At 42.5% G+C, this 19,135-nt stretch overlaps 1 protein-coding gene across 2 annotated transcripts in view; it reads left to right on the forward strand.

The window, feature by feature from the left end:
* The first annotated feature begins 2,176 nt into the window (after positions 1 to 2,176).
* RELL1 (RELT like 1) overlaps positions 2,177 to 19,135 on the forward strand; it is a 70,925-nt gene continuing 53,966 nt past the window's right edge. The window contains exon 1 of one of the 2 annotated variants that reach the window (XM_060188225.1): positions 2,177 to 2,374. In XM_060188225.1, coding sequence (XP_060044208.1) covers positions 2,290 to 2,374 — 85 coding nt within the window. In that variant the 5' untranslated portion in view covers positions 2,177 to 2,289. The remainder of the gene's footprint in view (positions 2,375 to 19,135) is intronic. The other variant, XM_060188226.1, reaches the window with a different exon arrangement.

Genomic DNA, 19,135 nt, shown 5'->3' on the forward strand with positions numbered 1-19,135 from the left:
CAGGAGTTGTGAATTCATAGTGCCTTCATCAGGTGCCAGCATAAACCTAGTGCCAATAAAGGAAAAAGGAGGAGGAGGAGGAGGAGAAAAAGGAGGAGGAGGAGGAAGACTTAAGACCAGAGTATCACTCAGCTCTGATGCATGACCAGGAGCTGAAGTTGAACCCAGGTAGGCTAGTCCATTGCTCTAAGCTGAGATATATCTCTGGACCCCATGCAAATACTTTTAAGAGTCCAGTAGATTACATGATCTCAGCAAGAAGATAAATGTCCTCCTTGAAAATTAGAGACCGTTCCAACAACAGATGAGTGGCTGAGCAAGTTGTGGTATATATATATATATATATATATATATATATATATATATATATATATATATATTACTCAGCTATAAAAAATGGTGACTTCACCATTTTCAGCCGATCTTGGATGGACCTTGAAAAATTCATGTTAAGTGAAATAAGTCAGAAACAGAAGGATGAATATGGAATGATCTTACTCTCAGGCAGAAGTTGAAAAACAAGATCAGAAAAGAAAACACAAGTAGAACCTGAACTGGAATTGGCGTATCAAAGTAAAAGACTCTGGGTGGGTGGGTAGGGAGAATACAGGTCCAAGAAGGATGATAGAGGACCTAGTGGGGGTTGTATTGTTATATGGAAATCTGGGAAAAGTTATTCATGTACAAATTATTGTATTTACTGTTGAATGTAAAACATTAATTCCTCAATAAATAAATTTAAAAAAATTAGAGACTGTCTTTCCAAAGAACTCCATTTTGTGAAAGCTCACAGCCTCCAGCCCCTCCTGGTGTTCTCAGCATCTGTTTTAGGCTTAGCCTCTCTGACTCAGGAATCTCAGTTAAGAGGGAAGTAGGCAGAGAAAGGCTCTGAGTCCAGCCAATGCTTGTGATGACAAAACAACCTCAAAAACCACTTCTGGTAGCTGGGGAGAAGTGGCTCAACTAATAGATACAGGAATTGCTTGTCTGAGGTTCTGGGGGAGAGCTCCCATGGTAGATGTGCCAAAGTAGTGCTTCAGCTTGTCTTTTCTGTCACATGTGAAACTCTCTCAGATGTAACAAATAAAATTAATTGTGAAAAACAATAGCCACTTCTGACCCTTAATGGGTGCTGTCATAAAGTCAAGCTCCAAGGGCTGCCAGCAAATTCCTGTTTATCTTGGTGACCATGCCACCACTGTGGGTTTACTCTCCTGTCTGTGAAATGGAGATACTAGTCATCTCAGAGTTGATGTGAGGATACAAAGTGATAATACATGTTGGGGCACTTGAAGAGCTACTTCCTGCAAATATGTTGGCACACCATAAAAATACAAAGTCAAGTTGTTCCCTGAGATATGCAGAAGTACTCTTACCAGTAGGAGTAACCTAAGTGGAGACAGAAATAGGAAGAACGAAATTATTTGTCTTTTTTAGAACTATTTTTAGTTTGGATAAATACAGAAATTAAGCAGTGTTCTACCACTTGTGAAGGTGGTAGAACACTGTGAAGGCTTGAGCCCAGGTACTTGACCATTGTTACATATGCCCGGCCCCAGATTTGTCTTTAGTTTTCAAGCACAGCATCCTCCCTCTCCCAGTGCCAACTGGTTAGCGATGCCAACAGGAAAAAAAAAAAAAGAACATGCTCACTCCAACGCTGGGCAAGTCTGCCTATCCAGAGCTTTCTTTTTTAAAAAAAAAAAAAACTTTATTTTTGAGAGAAATGCAGAGAGAGAGAGAGACGGGAACACCAGAGCAGTGCTCAGCTCTGGTTTATGGTGGCACAGAGGATTGAACCTGGGGTTTAGGAGCCTCATGCATGAGAGTCGGTTTGCATAACCATTAAGTTATCTCCCCCATCCTATTCAGTGCTTTCTACTCTGCTCTTCCGTTTCCCAGGGCCAGGGAAGTAAAACTGCAAAGACCCTGCCCTGGCCTCAGGCTCCCTCGCAATTTGAGTCGCAAAGGGCGAGCCCGGCGCTGAAACGAAGGGGCGTGGCCAGTGGGCGTGATCAGCCCCCCGAATGGGCGGTGCTTAAGGGGCGGGGTCAGGTCTTGAAGCTGAGGCCGGACATGGAGAGGAAGTGGGTGCGGCTGAGAGAGGCGGGGCCGGTAGAGGCAGGCGGGGAAAGGGGCGGAGTCTGTCAGGCAGGGGAGGGCGGGGCGGAGTTTGCAGCGCGCGGGGCCGGATCCCAGCCTCTCAGCCGGCCAGTCAGCTTGGGAGCTGCGGTCTGTAGGAGATCTGGACGCGGCGACCGAGGGGGAGGAGGGAAGAGGGACCCGGTCATGGCTCCCTGGGGATTCTCGTGGTCCTCAGTCCTCGCTGCTGCGGTTTTTGTGGGAGGCGCCGCGAGTTCTCCGCTGGTAGCTGGTGAGTGTCCGGTGCGGCTCCGGGGCGCTTGGAGGAGGCGCGGGATCTGGCGCGGACGCTGGATCCGGGCTGCACATCTGTCTGTCCCGGGGTGGCCCGGGCGGGACTCGTGGCCATGGCTCCCGCCCCTCTCCCGCCGCCTCTACTTTCACCAGCTTCTCGGAGGACCTGCCACCCCCGCCCCCCCTTCTTTGCTGTTGGGAGGATGCAGGGACATGGCCGGCTGTGCTTGCACCACAGCAGGGCTCCTGGGAGCCCCGCAGACCCTTTCCTGCCGCCCTTGCCCTCAGAGGCCCGGCGAGCGGAAGGTTGTGACACCGGGGACCCGGTGCCTTGTCCCCGCCTTTCCCTCTCCACCCCCCTCCACCACCATGTAAGAAAATAAGTATTTTAAAACCTTGAGGAGTTCCAATTTCTTTCCAAAATTTCCTTTTTATTATGGTGGTTGATGGATTCTTGGAACAGGTTAGGGATTTCAGATTTCTTCTCACATAGTTTGGATAAATAAATCAACTTGGGGGGGGGAAGTAAGGGATGTTTGTAAAACCTACTTTTTTTTTTTTTTTGAGTCGATGCTTGTCTCCACAAAAGGAATCTTCTGTGGTCGGAGCAGGAAGCCACCAGTAGAGATGATACCAGTGTTGTCCCCAGTGATAAACTTGGAGCGGGAGTTTTTAATTGAAATCTAAGAGGAGGTGTCACTTTTACGGAAGTCCCGTGTCTCTCACACTTGTTTTTATTAAGAGTTGACACCGGGGATTCCTTACCACTGGCCCCCTTTTTAATTGCCAGCTGACTGCAGAGGCAGTTTAAACAAAAATAATAAACGTGTACCTTCTTGGCCAATTGGGGTTACTTCAGCGTGGAATCTTACGTCAGCAAGCGCTTCTTGAGCGAGGATCTAAATAATAAGCAACTGGAAGCCTTCCAGCTGTGACTATCTAATCCATAAAAATACAGTTAATGCTCTTAACTGGACAAGATTCCAGTGTTCACTGCTTTTAAACTGAATCATCTGACCTTCACTGTTTCATAGAGTCCCACATGTTAAGAAGGGAATGGGATGGGTCATTTTATCCTCCTGGGTCTTTATTAGCAGACCTGCATTTCCTTCAGCTACCCAGAGAAATAACAGCCTGACCTGTTTTATTGGCTGGGAAACATTTGGTGTTTGTCTAGCTTTTCAATACTGAGACTGGTAGGTGCATAATCAGATTCAAACTGATCCTGGGGTTTAGATGGTACTTGAGAGGGCTAGAGCCAGGTGCTTCAGAATTTGAATTGCTTAACCTGAGGGTAAAATTTCTAGCAGTTCAAAATGCGCCTTGTAACCAACCATCAGCAGGAGAAACCCATCCTGAGAGTAAGTTTATGCTTCAGTGGATCTCTGAGCTCTCATCTCACCCTGTTTCTGTAAAGTGACATTATTATTACTATTATAATTTTGATACAAGCTAATATTTAAAATGCAAAGAAATACCTGAAAGGGAAGAGTATCAATGTGACTTGAGGCCCAGATGAAGTTGTCCATCCCAGCCAACATCTTGTCCAGTAGGAATCTAAGACTGTTGATGTTTGCAGGAAATGTTTTAGCAAGTTGAAAGCCTGCTATGGTCCACCCTTTCTTTCTTTTTTTTTTTTTTATAATTTATTTATTTGTTGGGGAATTAATGTTTTACATTCAACAGTAAATACAATAGTTTGTACATGCATAACATTCCCCAGATTCCCATTTAACAATACAACCCCCACTATGTCATTCATCATCCTTCATGGACCTGTATTCTACCAACCCACCCACCCATCCCAGAGTGGTCCACCCTTTCAATGAGGCACTTTCTACAAGACTTTAAAGTTATTTTTCACAATAAAAAAAAAAAAGTTTTTGGTTCCTAGAAATGAAGCGAAGGTAGAGGGGCTAATGAGGCCCAGCATCACACTGAACCAGTCAGTATTCATTTGGAGGAGCTGAATCACTAAGAGCCATGTGTTATCTTTGTCTATCTTTTTCTTTGATAAGAAGCTTGCATAATTCCAAAGTTCATTCTCTTTCCTTTGTATCCCACTGCTCCCCAAAGAGAAAATAAGCTTCAGCAGTCTTGATGAGAGTCTAAAATAAGGAGTGGAGAACTAAATACAATGGCAAGGATGTGGTTACTGGGCCAGGCGGTTGCATACCTGGTTAAGTGTGCAGGATACCATGTGCAAGGACCCAGGTTTGAGACCTCACTCCCTGGCTGCACCGGGGATGCTTCATGAGTGGTGATGCAGGTCTGTAGTTACCTATCTTTCTCCCTCTCTGTCTCCCCCTCCCTTGTCAGTTTCTCTCTGTCCTATCGAATAAAAATAGAAAAATAAAAAATAAAAGGAAAAAAATGGCTGACAGGAATGGTGGATTTGTAGTGCAGGCACCAAATCCCAGTGATAACCCTTGTGGCAAAAGAAAGGGGAAAAAAAAGAGAGGAAGGAAGGGAAGAAGGAAGGAAGGAAGGGAGGAAGGAAGGAAGGAAGGAAGGGAGGAAGGAAGGAAGGAAGGAAGTAGAGAGAAGAGTGCAGATAACTTTGTACTGGGCAGTGACAATGCCTATTTACTTCTTGCCTAGTGGAAGACTCTCATTAAACACCTGACTCTTAGCAGCAGCACTGGAAACTTTATACCACAAGCACCAGGAGAGAGAATTTTCTACATCTTGGCTAGTTTATGTCCTTAAGTTTTCTGGTTGCTTAACCTTTGGCTTATTCATTTCCCTCCTAGACAATGGGCATGGCTTTTGAGTAAGGAGTGGGTGAAAAGGTCCAGGGGCTAGAGGAATGAGAAGTGCACTCTCCTCGGCTCTCTGGGCTTCCAGCCAGCCTCCTTACCACTCATTTAGATGCTCAAGATAATCTTTATTAAATTCTGAGTTCTTCTTTGACCAGGTGGCTGGCTGCCTGACTGTGCATTCACATAGTACATAGTGGACAGAGTGTTTTTTTTGAAAATGTCCTTCAGAGCTTCAACTCTCCTGCCCAATTTTAATTTAAAATGAGAATTAAGCAATTGTGAAGTGCTTGTCATTACCTCTCTTCCTACTTTTCCTGTGCCAAAAGAAATTAATCTATCTGAGAGTTTCAGTTGTAGAATTGGAGTGAGAAAGGCCAAAGTCCCAGGTGTTGGAAACTGAAAATTCATTGCTGTCTTTTTAAAAAAATGTTTTGCCTGGCATGCTAATGTTTAATTAAATATTGGGATGAAAAAGGGTAATTGAAAACTACCAGAAATAACTTAAATTGTTATTGGTTAAAATTACTATGTTGCTGGAGTTGGGCGGTAGCACAGCGGGTTAAGCGGACATGGTGCAAAGCTCAAGGACCAGAGTCAGGATCCTGGTTCAAGCCCCTGGCTCCCCACCTGCAGGGGAGTCGCTTCACAGGTGGTGAAGCAGGTCTGCAGGTGTCTGTCTTTCCTCCTCTGTCTTCCCTTTCTCTTTCCATTTCTGTCTGTCCTATCGAGCAACGACGACATCAATAACAACTACAACAATAAAACAATAAGGGCAACAAAAGGGAATAAATAAATAAAAATTTAAAAAATTATTATGTTGTGTGGTTTTAGTGATTTTGGATAGTTGTTTCAGTAATTGATGGGTTACTGAAAGGTGGAAAAGTGAGCCTGGACTATCTGTGAGTACCACAATTTGAATTTGCTATTTTACTCTGTTCTGAGGAAGGAATACAAGGTGTCTAACACTTGTTTTGTGTCAGCCTCTGGTCTAAGGACTCACATCATTTAATTCTTGCAGTGCCCTATCAGCTATGTAAGTATTCCTGTATCCATAAAAATATAGATACTGAATGAGGAAACAAGTCTCTGAGATGTTCATTTGAAAGTCGCTCAAATTTGTAGTTGAATTGGAGTCAGCTATCCAGTTCTGATACTAGCTCTTATTATTAGTAAGTTGATTTTTATTTTCAACTGAGAGATTTCTTTTTAAGATATTTATAAGAGTGGGTAGAGAGCATAGTGGTTATGCAAAAAGACTCTCATGCCTGAGGCTTCAAAGTCCCAGGTTCAGTCCCTTCCCCCAACATAAGCCAGAGTTGAGCAGTGCTCTAGTAAAAACAAACAAGACACTTATACAGAAGTGGTTTTAGTGGTTCAGGAGGTGGTGCAGTGGATTAAGCACTGGACTCTCCAACATGAGATGCTGAGTTCAATCCCTGACAGCACATGTACCAGAGTGTTGTTTGGTTTTCTCTCTTTTCTCCTATTTTCCTTATTAATAAAAAAATTAATCAAGTCTTTAAAAAGGATATTTATATTAAAAAGTTTTTCACAGAGTAATACCATAATGTAGAGGAAAGAGTATCAAGATTTAAAGATTTATTTTATTTATTTCATAGAGATAGAGAATTGTATGTGAGAGAGAAAGAAGCCAGAGTTCCTCTTTAACACATGCAGTGATGGATCCAAACTGAGAAGGTTACACAGTCCTGTGTTCTACCAGTAGAGCTATTTCCCTAGCCTCACACAAAGTCAGAGTCCTGGGCTAAGAGTCAACAGTCAAGGAGAGTGACAGCCACTTTTATTTCTTCACCTACCAAGCAGGCACACATGCACTAGCTCCTGTCTTCATCTGCCTTGCTGCTGCTAGTGACGATGAAGAGCTGTTATCTATGAAAGGCCTTGGCAAATGGCAAAGTGGCATTTTTATCCTGTGTCTTTTTTTTTTCCTCCTCTCTGTATTCTTTCTCAAAGTACCCATTAGCCTTGACTTATATTGTAATGCCAGCCAAACTACTTCACAAATGTAGATCACACATACTGTAAATGTTTCTGAAGGTTTTGCTTCAGATTCAAGAGTTAGCTGTTGAATTAAGGAGTCCAGTTTTTTCCCATTTCCTATCACCTAAACTGCAATGTTCTGTTTTTTTTTCCTTTTTTTTGAAAAAAATTCCCCAAAGATTTAAAGAAGTCGGATCTCCTTTGATCTAGTTATTTTAAGGCACTTGCTACTATTAGCATATTTCATTCTGGGTGTTTCTGTATTTTTACTTGAATAGGAATATAATGCAAATATAATTTTGCTTCCTGCCTTTTATACCTCGTAATATATATAAAAGCTTCTCCATTTCCCTACCAATAGAAGAGTTATGTAATATTTCATTATATATATATATAAAGTATATTTTCCATCATTGTGCCATCATCTTAGGAGATTTCAATTGTTAATTATTTTTAATGATTTTTGAAGTTCACTGTTTCAGTAAACATCTGTGTGAAATTTTGCCTAGATATTGATGACTTCCACAGAAAATGGGCTTCTGAGTGAAACAATTATTAATTTACTTGTTTGACAAGAAAGAGAAAACCTACATTCTATCTACTGTGCCATCTCTCCACCCATTGAAAAAAACAACTTTGTGTATTAGAGTATTTTAGGCCATAGATGACACCAGTGTTGACAGGCTGACAGTGGCATTTTAGTGAGCACACACAGAAGTGCTTTTTTTTTTTTTTTTAAGAATTTATTTATTTGTTCATGAGAAAGATAGGAGAGAGAGAAAGAACCAGATATCACCCTGGTACATGTGCTGCCAGGAATCAAACTTGCGACCTCATGGTTGAGAGTCCAATGCTTTATCCACTGTGCCACCTCCTGGACCACACACAGAAGTGTTTGAAAGATTAATTTTAGCTTCTGTGACACTTTCTCCGAAAGGTATATTTACTAAAAATGAGACCTTGATGGTTTCAGTTTGTATCTTTTTTATTTATTGTTTCTGGGTTAATTCCCATTTATAATAGTTCATTTGCACATGTCTGTAACTTTTTTTCTTAATAGATTTTTTTTTTTCTTCGTCTCCAGAGTTATTGCTGGGGCTCGGTGCCTGCACTATGAATCCACTGCTCCTGGAGGCCATTTTTTTCCCCTTTGCTGCCCTTGTTGTTTATCACTGTTGTTATTGCTGTCATTGTTGTTGGATAGGACAGAGAAATGAGAGTGGAGGGGAAGGCAGACAGGGAGAGAAAGATAAGACCCCTGCAGACCTGCTTCACCGCTTGTGAAGTGACCCCCTGCAGGTGGGGGCCGGGGGCTCCAACTGGAATCCTTACACTGGTCCTTGCACTTCGCGCCTTGTGCGCTTAGCCCGCTGCGTTATTGCCCGTCCCCGGCCTCCAACTATTTATGGACATTTCTGAAACCTCAAAGCATTGAATACCAAAAGCTTTGTTCAGGCTTTGGACATACTCTATTGATGGCAAAACCCAATCTGAACCAATATAGGACACCATAGTATGTATTCGTTTGACTTCCCTTGAATAATGCTGAGGTCTGACATACTAATGAATTTGATTTCTGAGTGTTGCATAATATGTGCTAAACGTATTCTATCAGTATTATCTTTCTAGGATCCAAAATATGGCCTCAGAATTAACTCTGACCTCTGGGTTTTCATCGACAGATTAGGGCCCTGCATTTCCTCTTGTGATTCATCTGTTTATGTCTGTTAGCAGCAGCAAAATGCAGAATTACTCATAGTAGTAGTAAAACATCCAAAGGAGGAAATAATTCCTCAGTGAGTGGCGCCTCATGATAAGAAGTACTGGAATTCTGGTATGGGATCGAATAAAATAAAGATACCTGGAAAAGCTGAAATCTTGTTTATTCTAGGTGATTTGAGGGATGGCTGCCCATTGTAATAGACAATTGATGGAGGAATTGGGCTCAGTTCCTCTCCTGCTTTTCTCTGCCAGCTATTGACACAGCTCTCTTTTGTTAGGGAGAAAAGAGTATCCACCCAAGAGAAGTTTAGTCAGGGGCAGGGTGGGAAGAGTGTAGCTGATACCCAGGCTGAGTTCCTGTCTCAAGTTACCTCTCCTTGAGGGTTTTTTAAAAAAATAGTTTGTTTTTTAATTAATTAACTAATTAATTAATTTAGGAGAGAGATGCAGATAGAGACACCGAGAGCACTGCTCAGCTCTGGTTTATGGTGGTGCAGGGGATTGAATCTGGGACTTTGGAGCCTCAGGCATGAAACTGTGTTTGCATAACCATTATGCTATCTCCCCCACCCGAGGATTATTTTTCTTAAACTGAATTTATGAAATTCAGAACATCGAAAGACCCCCTTCCTTGTTATCTTAGTTTAGCCCCCAACCCCCCGCTGTCAACCCTCACCAATGCTCTCGCACCATTTTGTTTGTAAACCCTTGTGTGTAATCTCAGTCCAACCACTAAGAAAGTGGGAAAAACAAAAATCTTTAAATCACTTTGCTTATATGTATTATGGAAATGATTAAGTCCAAGTTGCCTCATGGTTTGTTGGGATGACTACATGAGAGAAAACCTCTGCTTGTATGGGACACTGCCACGGAGGAGCTAAATACCCATTATTATTATTAACCAAATAACAATTCGTCACAGTTATCACAACAGTCAGATGGAACAAAGTTCCCACCTGCTCCTGATTTTTCTTTTTGGGTTCTATGTTTGGGTTTATTGCTGGAAGTTTCTCTTTTCTTAAAGGCTGCCGCGGGCTGAGTAGTAAGGGTGGGGGTGGGGTAGTCAGCGCTCTTTCCTTCAGCCCCCGCCCTCTTTTAATTATCATTCTGATTGGTGGAAAGCCCACCAAATGGTGATTGGTCCAATTTCAGTCCTGACTGTTATAGGATTGGTCAGTTTCGTTTCAGTTGTTGTGTGTTGATGTGGACAGATCTGGATATTCGGGAACATGTAGCGTTACCTGGATGTGCTTAAGGGGTGGGGGACTCTCATTTGTATCCTCAAACTGCTATTTAACCGGACTCAAAGGTCTCCAAAATGTTTCAGATACTTTCCAGATGGAGCCCTGTAAAGAGTTGTGGGAACATGTTTGATATGTTGCCAATAGGACCAAAGTAACAAGATGGACTTTCAATTGGTGTCTGGAGGAGGCAGAAGGGGGAACAATATTAGAATTCTGAGCACTTAAGCTGAGGGATCTAGGGATCTGATTCCCATAGGTAGTGTCAGGTTGGTTAGTTTTAGAAACACACATACACACACACACACACACACACACACACACACACACTAGGGCCTGCCAGTCTCCTCAGAGCTTTTTATTCAGCAGATGAGGAAATGAAGTAGACAAAACCAAGAGTTAAAGCAAGTTTCTTGATGCTGTCAAAAATGGTGTCCATTCATTGTGGTAGGGCTGTCTTCTTCACTGAAGTAGACCCAGCCTTGCTTCTTCTGACATACTTGATTTACATTTGCTATTGCTTATAATGCTTCCAGGGTCAGGCTTCCAACACTGTGGATCTAGGTGAAAAGGACTTGAGAAGGCCTTTGACTGGTTGACTTATGAGAGCAAGTGTGTTGTCTTTAGTTGTATAATTTCAGAATCAGAAAGAACTTTGGCAATCATCTTGCTATTAACTTCTTTGCAGAGGGGAAACCGAGTCCTAACAGGTTTAGTAGCCTATAAGAATCAAGAGCAGCTTTAGCCCATATTCAAGGACAGAGCAGGAAGTTTGGTAAGAGGGAGACTGTGTGTAATGTCTTGGTCATGATCAAAAGCTTGGATGTAAGTATAGGTCCCAAAGCAAAGCAGATACTTAAATATTTGTAGGAAGGAAGGCAACCAAAGGTCAGAGTACAGGCATTCAGACTCTTGGCTTAAGGTTTTGTCTTTATAATAAAACAAATAGTTCTTTGAGAGTTAGTTCACTCTCAGATCTTAGCTTTAATGGGCAATATTAGTCTGTGGTGGAAAAAAAACCTGTCATGGAGGAGAAAAAAAGAATGACAGTAACAAGTAGACAAGTAACAACTTACTAGGTGAGTGTGTTGTGACAGTGTTATGTTTGGAAGTGTTTGAGTCTTCAATGCAAAGGTTTTCAAGACCCAAATCCATCTGTAAAACTCTTTTCAAAGACAAACTCAGTTTTGTTTCTACAGCTGGTATTTCAAATGCATCTATGAAGTATGAAGTGTATTTGTATCATTCCTATTTTAGAATATTTTATGCCTTTTTCTGTCTACTGTTTCACCAGTAAACTCTTTTATTTATTTATTATTGTTGTTGTTACTTTGTGCAGGGCACTGGGGGGTAAACTAATGTAAACAAAAGATACTCTTTTTGCTTCTTTTTGGAGCTGGGAGGTTATCAGGGAAGATGATTAAACAAGTAATAGTAATGAAATGTCTTTTTTTAAATTTAATTTTCTTTATATAGACTTGACAGAGAAATTGAGAGGGGAGGGGAGATAGAGTGGGGAGGAGAAAAACAGACACCTGCAAGCCTGTTCCCCTGTTCATGAGGCTTCCCCCCTGCAAGTAGTCAGTGGGGGCTTGAACCTGGGTCCTTGCACATGGTGATATGTGCAATTAACCAGATATGCCACTGCCCAACCCCATGCTGAAAGGTCTTTAGTGCCTTTATAAAAGAGATGAATGGCTCAGGACCTAAGCCAGGGCTGAGTGTGAACCCATCCACAGCAGCAGAGTTACACAACTTACTTTGTTAGAAATGAGGTTTAAAGTTCACTTGTGAAAATACATCTGTTAGCAAGTGAAGAGCATGAGTGCTTATGAGAGAGAGGAGGTGACAACAAACAAAACTCGTGCAGTGATTATCAAACCGGAGTGACCATCAGAACTGACAGAGAGCCAGTTAAAACACAGATCTCTTGGGGGTTGGGCAGTAGTGCACATAGTGCAAAACACAAGGACCCATGGAAGGATCTCGGTTGGATCTCTCAACACCTCACCTGCAGGGGAGTCGCTTCACAACTGGTGAAACAAGTCTGCAAGCGTCTTTCTCTCCCCTTCTCTGCCTTCCTCTCCTCTCTAAATTACTTTCTGTCCTATCCAACAACAACAACAGCAACAACAACGGAAAAGAGATGGCCTCCAGGAGCAGTGGATTCCTAGTGCAGGCACCGAGCCCCAGTGATAACCCTGGAGGCAAACAAACAAAACAACAACAACAATGACAAAAATAACCACATAGATCTCTTGGCTCTACCTCACAGTGTTTGAGTCAGAAAGCCTGAGAAGTGGCTAAGGAAATCCCTGTTGCATATGCAGCCCAAGTGATGCTGCCTTGAATCAGATGAGTATGGGGGGGGGGGGAGTTGGGGAGGGCAATAAGAGGTAGGTGGGGTATATTTCTCTTCACCTACCTTCTTCAGGACTGTCCATCTCTTGTTCTCCACCTGCCTTCTAAGCTGAGATAAAGGATAACACTTTCAAGAAGCCTATTTGCACTGATTTTTCTCTCTCTCTGTGAATATACTTGTTCAGTCCATGTTCTTTAACACTCACTGATATGCAATTGTTTGTTTCCACTGGGTTGTTTTGCCTAACTTTATTCCTTGAGGCAGCAGCGCATAGCAAACGTGTACAGATATCTGATTGTTCAGATTTAGTTCTTGTAGCCTCTCTGGGAAGCAGGTTGTCCTATGTGTTTTGTAGCAATGGGAACACTGAGACAGAGTAATCAAGATGATAAGAAGTGAGAATTTGTCCTCAAGTCACAGATGAGGGGAAATGAAGGTTTATTGTTCTCATTTTTTTCTTTTGCATGTGCTTATTGCTTAGCACACTGACACAAGGAAGGTTTTACATTGAATTTTCTTTTTCTAGCTTGTGCATTATGTACCTATTAACTTAGAAGGTGCTTTTTAATTTTCTCAATTTCTTATTGCCCACTAGGGTTATGGCTGGGGCTTGGTACAACTTACACAACACACCTACTACTCCTGGTGGCTATTTATTTGTTATTATAGAGATAAAGAAATTGAGAGGGAAGAGGGAGATAGGGAGAGAAAAAAATAGATACTTGTAGCACTGCTTCACCTCTTATGAAGTCCCCCCCCCGCCTCAGGTGAGGACTAGTGACTCAAACCCTGTCCTTGAGCATGGTAACTTGTGCGCTCTGTCAGGTGCACCACTCCCTGGCCCCCCCGAGGAGCCTTCTTACTTTGAATGGAGGCTTCACACTCAGTGGAAAGTGGGCAGTTACCCAAAACATTCTATAAGAATTGTCCATTTGCTTTTAGAGTAAATATTTGAAGGGAGTGAGCCAATTTCTATCTCATCAGGTTTGTGGGTAACTTTTATTAAATTCTGGCACTAGGGAGACTCTAAGAGAAAATGGGTTTTAACTTCCTGAAAAGGCATAAATTAGATAATTATACTGTTGTCCTTCCTAGTCAGATAAGAAAAATCTATATATAACATGTCAGGGGATGGATAGGGTTAAAAACAAAAATTGTATTTAATACAGCTACATACCACACACGTACTGTGGCTTCCTGAGATTCCTGATAGAAGTGGAACTTTCTGATGAAATCACTGGGCTTTCTATGTCACAGTATAACTGAGGAACATGAATTTTCAAATGTTCTAGCAACTCTTCATAGCTGGAAGCCTTTAACACAATTGTGTGAATTATCCACATTATGAAAAGAAGCAGCCCGGAATTTCCTGGCATTGGTGAAGTGGCAGATGGCTAAGGAACAGGCATTTCTTCATTTTTCTCTTTGCATGTTTGTGCTATAGACTTGTGTGGCCTGAATGATTTTACTGCTTCCTCAATTCTTTCCACCCTCCTCCGCTATGAAAGACAAAACACAAAACAGCCACTCATTAAAAAGAAAGAGGAGGGCAGGGGTAGACAGCATAATGATTATGCAGACACACTCTCATGCCTGAGGCTCCAAGGTCCCAGGTTCAATCCCCTGTACCACCATAAGCCAGAGCTGAGCTGCGCTCTGGTAAAAAAAAAAAAAAAAGAAAGAAAGAAAGAAAGAGAGAAAGGAAAGGTGTAAACATTGCTTTCAAGATACATGATAGGGCCAAGAAACTGAGTTTGGAAGGCAAAGCTCATTTCCCATGTATAATTGCCAAGCTAATATCTTAAATAATCCTTGAAGGTAAAAACTGTGGCCATTCCTTGCACACTTTGTCCAATTCATGTAATAGTGAAGGCCTTCCTTATTTTTCTGAGGTATGGTGTTATATAGGTATGTAAAACGCATCACAAATTTGCTTTCTGTTCTCCACAAACTTATGACTGAGAAGAAGAGAGAGATGCTGTGAATACAAATCACTTGCAGAATAACGGAGAATGTGTTTGATATAATCAGAGAGCTACAGAGAAAATACTGTGTGGGATCACATAGAGACTGTTCTCTCTGGCAAGAGGGACTGAAAAAGTTAGGAGCATTGAAGTGGAATGCACGTTTAAATCTTTTAAATGCACCCTGAGCAAAAAAGCCTATGCATAGGTGTGGAGGTGGGAAAGGAATAGCAGTTCACAGTCTATGTGGACAGGTGGTCCCCAGTGAAATTCACAGGAGTTGGGGCTGCAGAGAGACTAAGCTTTAGCTGTGGACCTCCTGAAATTGCAGTTTCTTAATACATTTCAGAGTGGTAGAGTTCTTTGATGTGCCAAATTATATAATTTTTTTTTCTGGTAAGTAATACAAAATGTGGTCAGCATAGTGCATAGCTTTAATATACGATGCTGTAGCACTAGAAACAGTTTTGCAAAGCTCAAGCAGTGCTAATGAATTCATAGCCCTATGAAACTACTACTCATCAAGTATTTTTGACTGACAGTGACTATGGTTTCATATGGCTCAAACTTCTTATGAAGGTTTCTAACTGACTGTGCAGATCAAAAAAGGGGTGGGGGGGTGAGGGGAGAGGAAAGAAAACCCAGCTGTGTTGATTACCATCAAGACAGTTTAAAAATGAAAAGAGGTTGTGGTGTATTGCAAAGGATTCTGGGTATGAAGGGGGAAGGAATGTCTGTTCATGATGAAGGATGGAAAAGGACCTAAATTGAGCGTGAGAGTGTTTTGCCGACACCTGGCACAGGAATGAGAAATCATACCCGTATCTCACCAGCTAATGGTACTGTATACCATTAATTCCCAATGTAATGCTAAAAAAAAAAATGAAACAAAATTAATAAGAAAAAAAGAGAAAAAGTATCCCCAAAGTTCCACCAACAAAAGATACAAAAATATAAAAGAAACCAAAAAACTATAATCTTACCTCTTAGATATAACTAGTATAAACATTCAATGTCTTTTTTTTCTTTCAATAAAACTGAGATCATATTAGCTCAAAATACTACTATGTGTTTATTTCCTCACTAAACATTTTTGTTAACAGTTGAGATCATTTTAGACAAAGGAATATGGCAAAACCAATCCCGACATACAAATCATTCCTATTGTTTTAACAGTCAAAAGGAAGTGTAGGATTTCCGGAAGGAACCAACAGTTTTCAACAGTGTTAAATGTAGAGCAGGGTGCCTTTCTGATTCTTTGCATCTAGCAAATGGGAGCAGGACTTTAAACAATTTATGCCTGATGCTAATAAATTGGTGCTTCATAGTAACTGACTCTTAGGAAAAACTTTCTATCATTCTAGATTTGTTAAGGTAAATAAGTAATTAATAACCATGAATTTGTTTAATTCAAGAACCTATGTCAACTAGTAGAGGTGAGCAGTCGAGAATCCCACTATGCGGAATCTTTGTAAGTCTCAGACCTCAAAGAATACAGAGTGAAGCTCTGGAGCAAGACTTTCTGGGTCAAAATCTCACCTTTTCTCCTGCTCACTGGGTGATCTGATGTAAATTATTTAGTCTCTCTGTGCTCTAGCTTTTATATCTATAAAATGGGATTAAAAGCAACTGTACCTACCTTATAGGGTTACAGTCAACTGTCGAGTGGTCAGAATACTAACAATCCAAAATATGTATCAACATGTGACTAGTATTAATGGTATTTGTAACTGGTTAGGTGGGTTTTTTTAGTGACCTCCACATTCATTTCTTCCTTCTCACAACAGCTTTTTTTTTTCCTTCTTTAATTGCTACCAGGGTTGTCACTGGGGCTTGGTGCCTGCGTGATGAATCTACCACTTCTAGCGCCCCCCTTTTTTCCTTTCTTGTGTTGATAAAGACAGAGAGATTGAGGGGAGAGAGGAACTAGACAGGAAGAGAGGGAGAGCGAGACACCTGCAGGACTGCTTCACCCCATGCGATGCTCCCCCGAAGCAGGTGGGAACCAGGGTCTGACTGGCTCCATGTGCATGGTAACCCGTGTGTGCTGTGGCTGTGCCACCACGTCCCCAAGTCAGCTCCTTGATATCTATAGTTTTCTTGATTGTTTCTGTTGACTCTTTCCTTTGTTTGCTTTTTGGGAACTGATCTTTATCTTTTGTCCTAGTCCCTCTTTAACTGTGGGAGTGAAAGACTTCAGAGGGCTTCAACCAGGGCAGAACCTGCTCATCTTTGTCTGCAGTCCCATTATTTCCAGAAGGCTGGCCATGTGCCAGCCACAGGAACACCACCTGACTTAACCTATGACTAATTGGAAAGCCCTGCCTTTCAGGGACATTTGTAGCTTTCTGTTGAAGCTCTATCCACTTCCTGTTCCTGGAAGGAAGAGGAGCCTCTGGCAAGCTGTCTGCCTGCACCCTCACCTCCGGGGTTGTTGTACTTACTCTGTCCCCCACATTTCATATTGCCTTTTCTAGCCTGGCTCCCATGCTTCATTTTTCTTTCTTGCATGTTGGGTTTGCATTGCAAGGTGAGCTGTAAGCATTTATTGTGATGGTAATGATAAACACAGGGGCAATTATTTAGCACGTGGTCTGTGCTAGGTAGCCCCCGAATATCTGCCAAATAATCTCACTTATGTGGTTCTGAATTGGACCTGGGGTCTGACCCATGTGCTTGACCATGGAACTACCTCCCCAGCCCATTTTAGTTCATTTTTCTGGAGGGAGAGGGAGAGGGAGAGGGAGAGGGAGAGGGAGAGGGAGAGGGAGAGGGAGAGAGAGAGATAATGAGAATGACAGAGAGAGGATGAGAGTGCAATATACCACTCCACCATCTGTAGAATTCCCGTTGCTCACATGTAATATCAAGGCTTGAGTCATGCATACAAGGCCCATAACTGTCTCACCAATCTACCTTCCCAGGCTCTCCCTTCATCTCATTTCATGCTCGGGAGTATTTCTATCAGCTTCTTCATTTTGTAAATGAGGAAACTGGGGTATGGGGAGCTTCATAGACTTGTTCCTCATGGCTGGGAAGCGAGATGAAGGAACACACTACAGCCTGGAAAAGGTTGGCTTCTGCTACCTACCTCGGAAGAGCTCCAGCCCTGCTTGTAACTGACCTGGGCCCTTCCCTAGATGAGTGAGTGGCCTTCCCATTGGTGCTTTGTTCTCTAATGTCTCCACTTCTGAGGTAGGTTTCTGAAACTTGTGAAGATTAAATATGACACGGTGAGTGTACATCCCCGACTTATAATTAAGCACTCAGTAAAGGCCTGTCATTGTGAACAGGAGGAATTAGGGTAGTTGAGCTCCTTTGACCAGAGATGTGAACCCCCAGTTCACCACAGGAGAGTCAGCATCTGTCTTTCCCCAAGACCAGGGTTCCTTTAAGAGAAGCCTGGCAGACTAGAGAGACCACAAGCCTCAGGCTGAAAAGTCTCAGGTTCTATCCATAAGTACTACCAGTAGCCAGAGCTAAGCTGTAGTCCTCCGGTGTTTCTCTTCATATCTTTATTTCTGTATCTCCCTCTCATTAAAATAAAATATATATGTACCAAGGGGAAAAAAAAACAAAGGAAGAAGAAGCCTGGCAGTGTGTCCTGCTTCCTGTGTGCTCAGCTTGTGTTGTCTCCCGCACAGTGGGAATGGTTCTGTTGGCTTCCCGACTCTGGCAGAGGTGGGTTACACCCAGAAATGAGTGCCTGGCTTCTCCCAAAGCCTGGTCTTGTGCTGTGGCCCCCTGTCTATGAGGCTCCATGGCAACCAGAGGGAACCAAGGTCCAGTGGGAACCCCACTTTACCTGCACTCTGGCTGTCTCTGTTGGACCTGCCCACTTCTCATTTGATGCTTTGGGCCTGACCCTTGCTGTCTGGCTGCGTCCCATGAGTCAGATAATTTCCACCTCGTCTTGCTTGTCCTCTTGCAGGGGATGTGCAGGAAGAGATCTGTTAGGAATCACAGCCTTGTGGAAAGTGCGGCAGTGCTCTTGGTGGGGGTATGTCAGCTCTGCTCCCTTTACAGGTCTGGCAGTTCAGAATGTGATGGAATCCTGTGAAAATCCATTTGACAGCTGGGTTCCAGAATGTGCTGCTGGGCCAAAGAAATGCTCACTGGGTGTGGCACCTGCCTTGCCATGCATAGCTCAGCTTTGAGTCCTGATACCACATGGGGGAGATGCCATGGCCTCCAGGAAACTCTGGTGCTGTGGTTCTCTCTCTCTTTCTTATTCTCCATTTTTTCTTTCCTTCTGTCTGAAGAAAAAACAGTTCAACACTGGTAAAACTGCATGTGTTTGATGCTTTTGACTCTGGAGAGAGACTGAGAGAAATGATCATGCTGCTGTGTGCAACCTTTTGCTTGTTTTGATGAACACTGAGGCTTTCTGCTGTACGGCATCTCCCCTTATTATCCTTGGTTGAGCCTCTTGGGTAGTTTCAGCTTAGTTGCAATCAGTTTGGCCTAAAAATGTGTATTTAAAAAAATTTTTACTTATTTATTCCCTTTTGTTGCCCTTGTTGTTTTATTGTTGTAGTTATTATCGTTGTTGTTGTTGATGTCCTCATTGTTGGATAGGACAGAGAGAAATGGAGAGAGGAGGGGAAGACAAGAGGGGGGAGAGAGAAAGATAAACACCTGCAGACCTGCTTCACTGCTTGTGAAGTGACTCCTCTGCAAGTGGGAAGCGGGGGGCTCGAACAAATA

Source organism: Erinaceus europaeus, chromosome 3 (assembly GCF_950295315.1).
Source record: "Erinaceus europaeus chromosome 3, mEriEur2.1, whole genome shotgun sequence".
In the NCBI taxonomy this organism is placed as follows: domain Eukaryota; kingdom Metazoa; phylum Chordata; class Mammalia; order Eulipotyphla; family Erinaceidae; genus Erinaceus; species Erinaceus europaeus.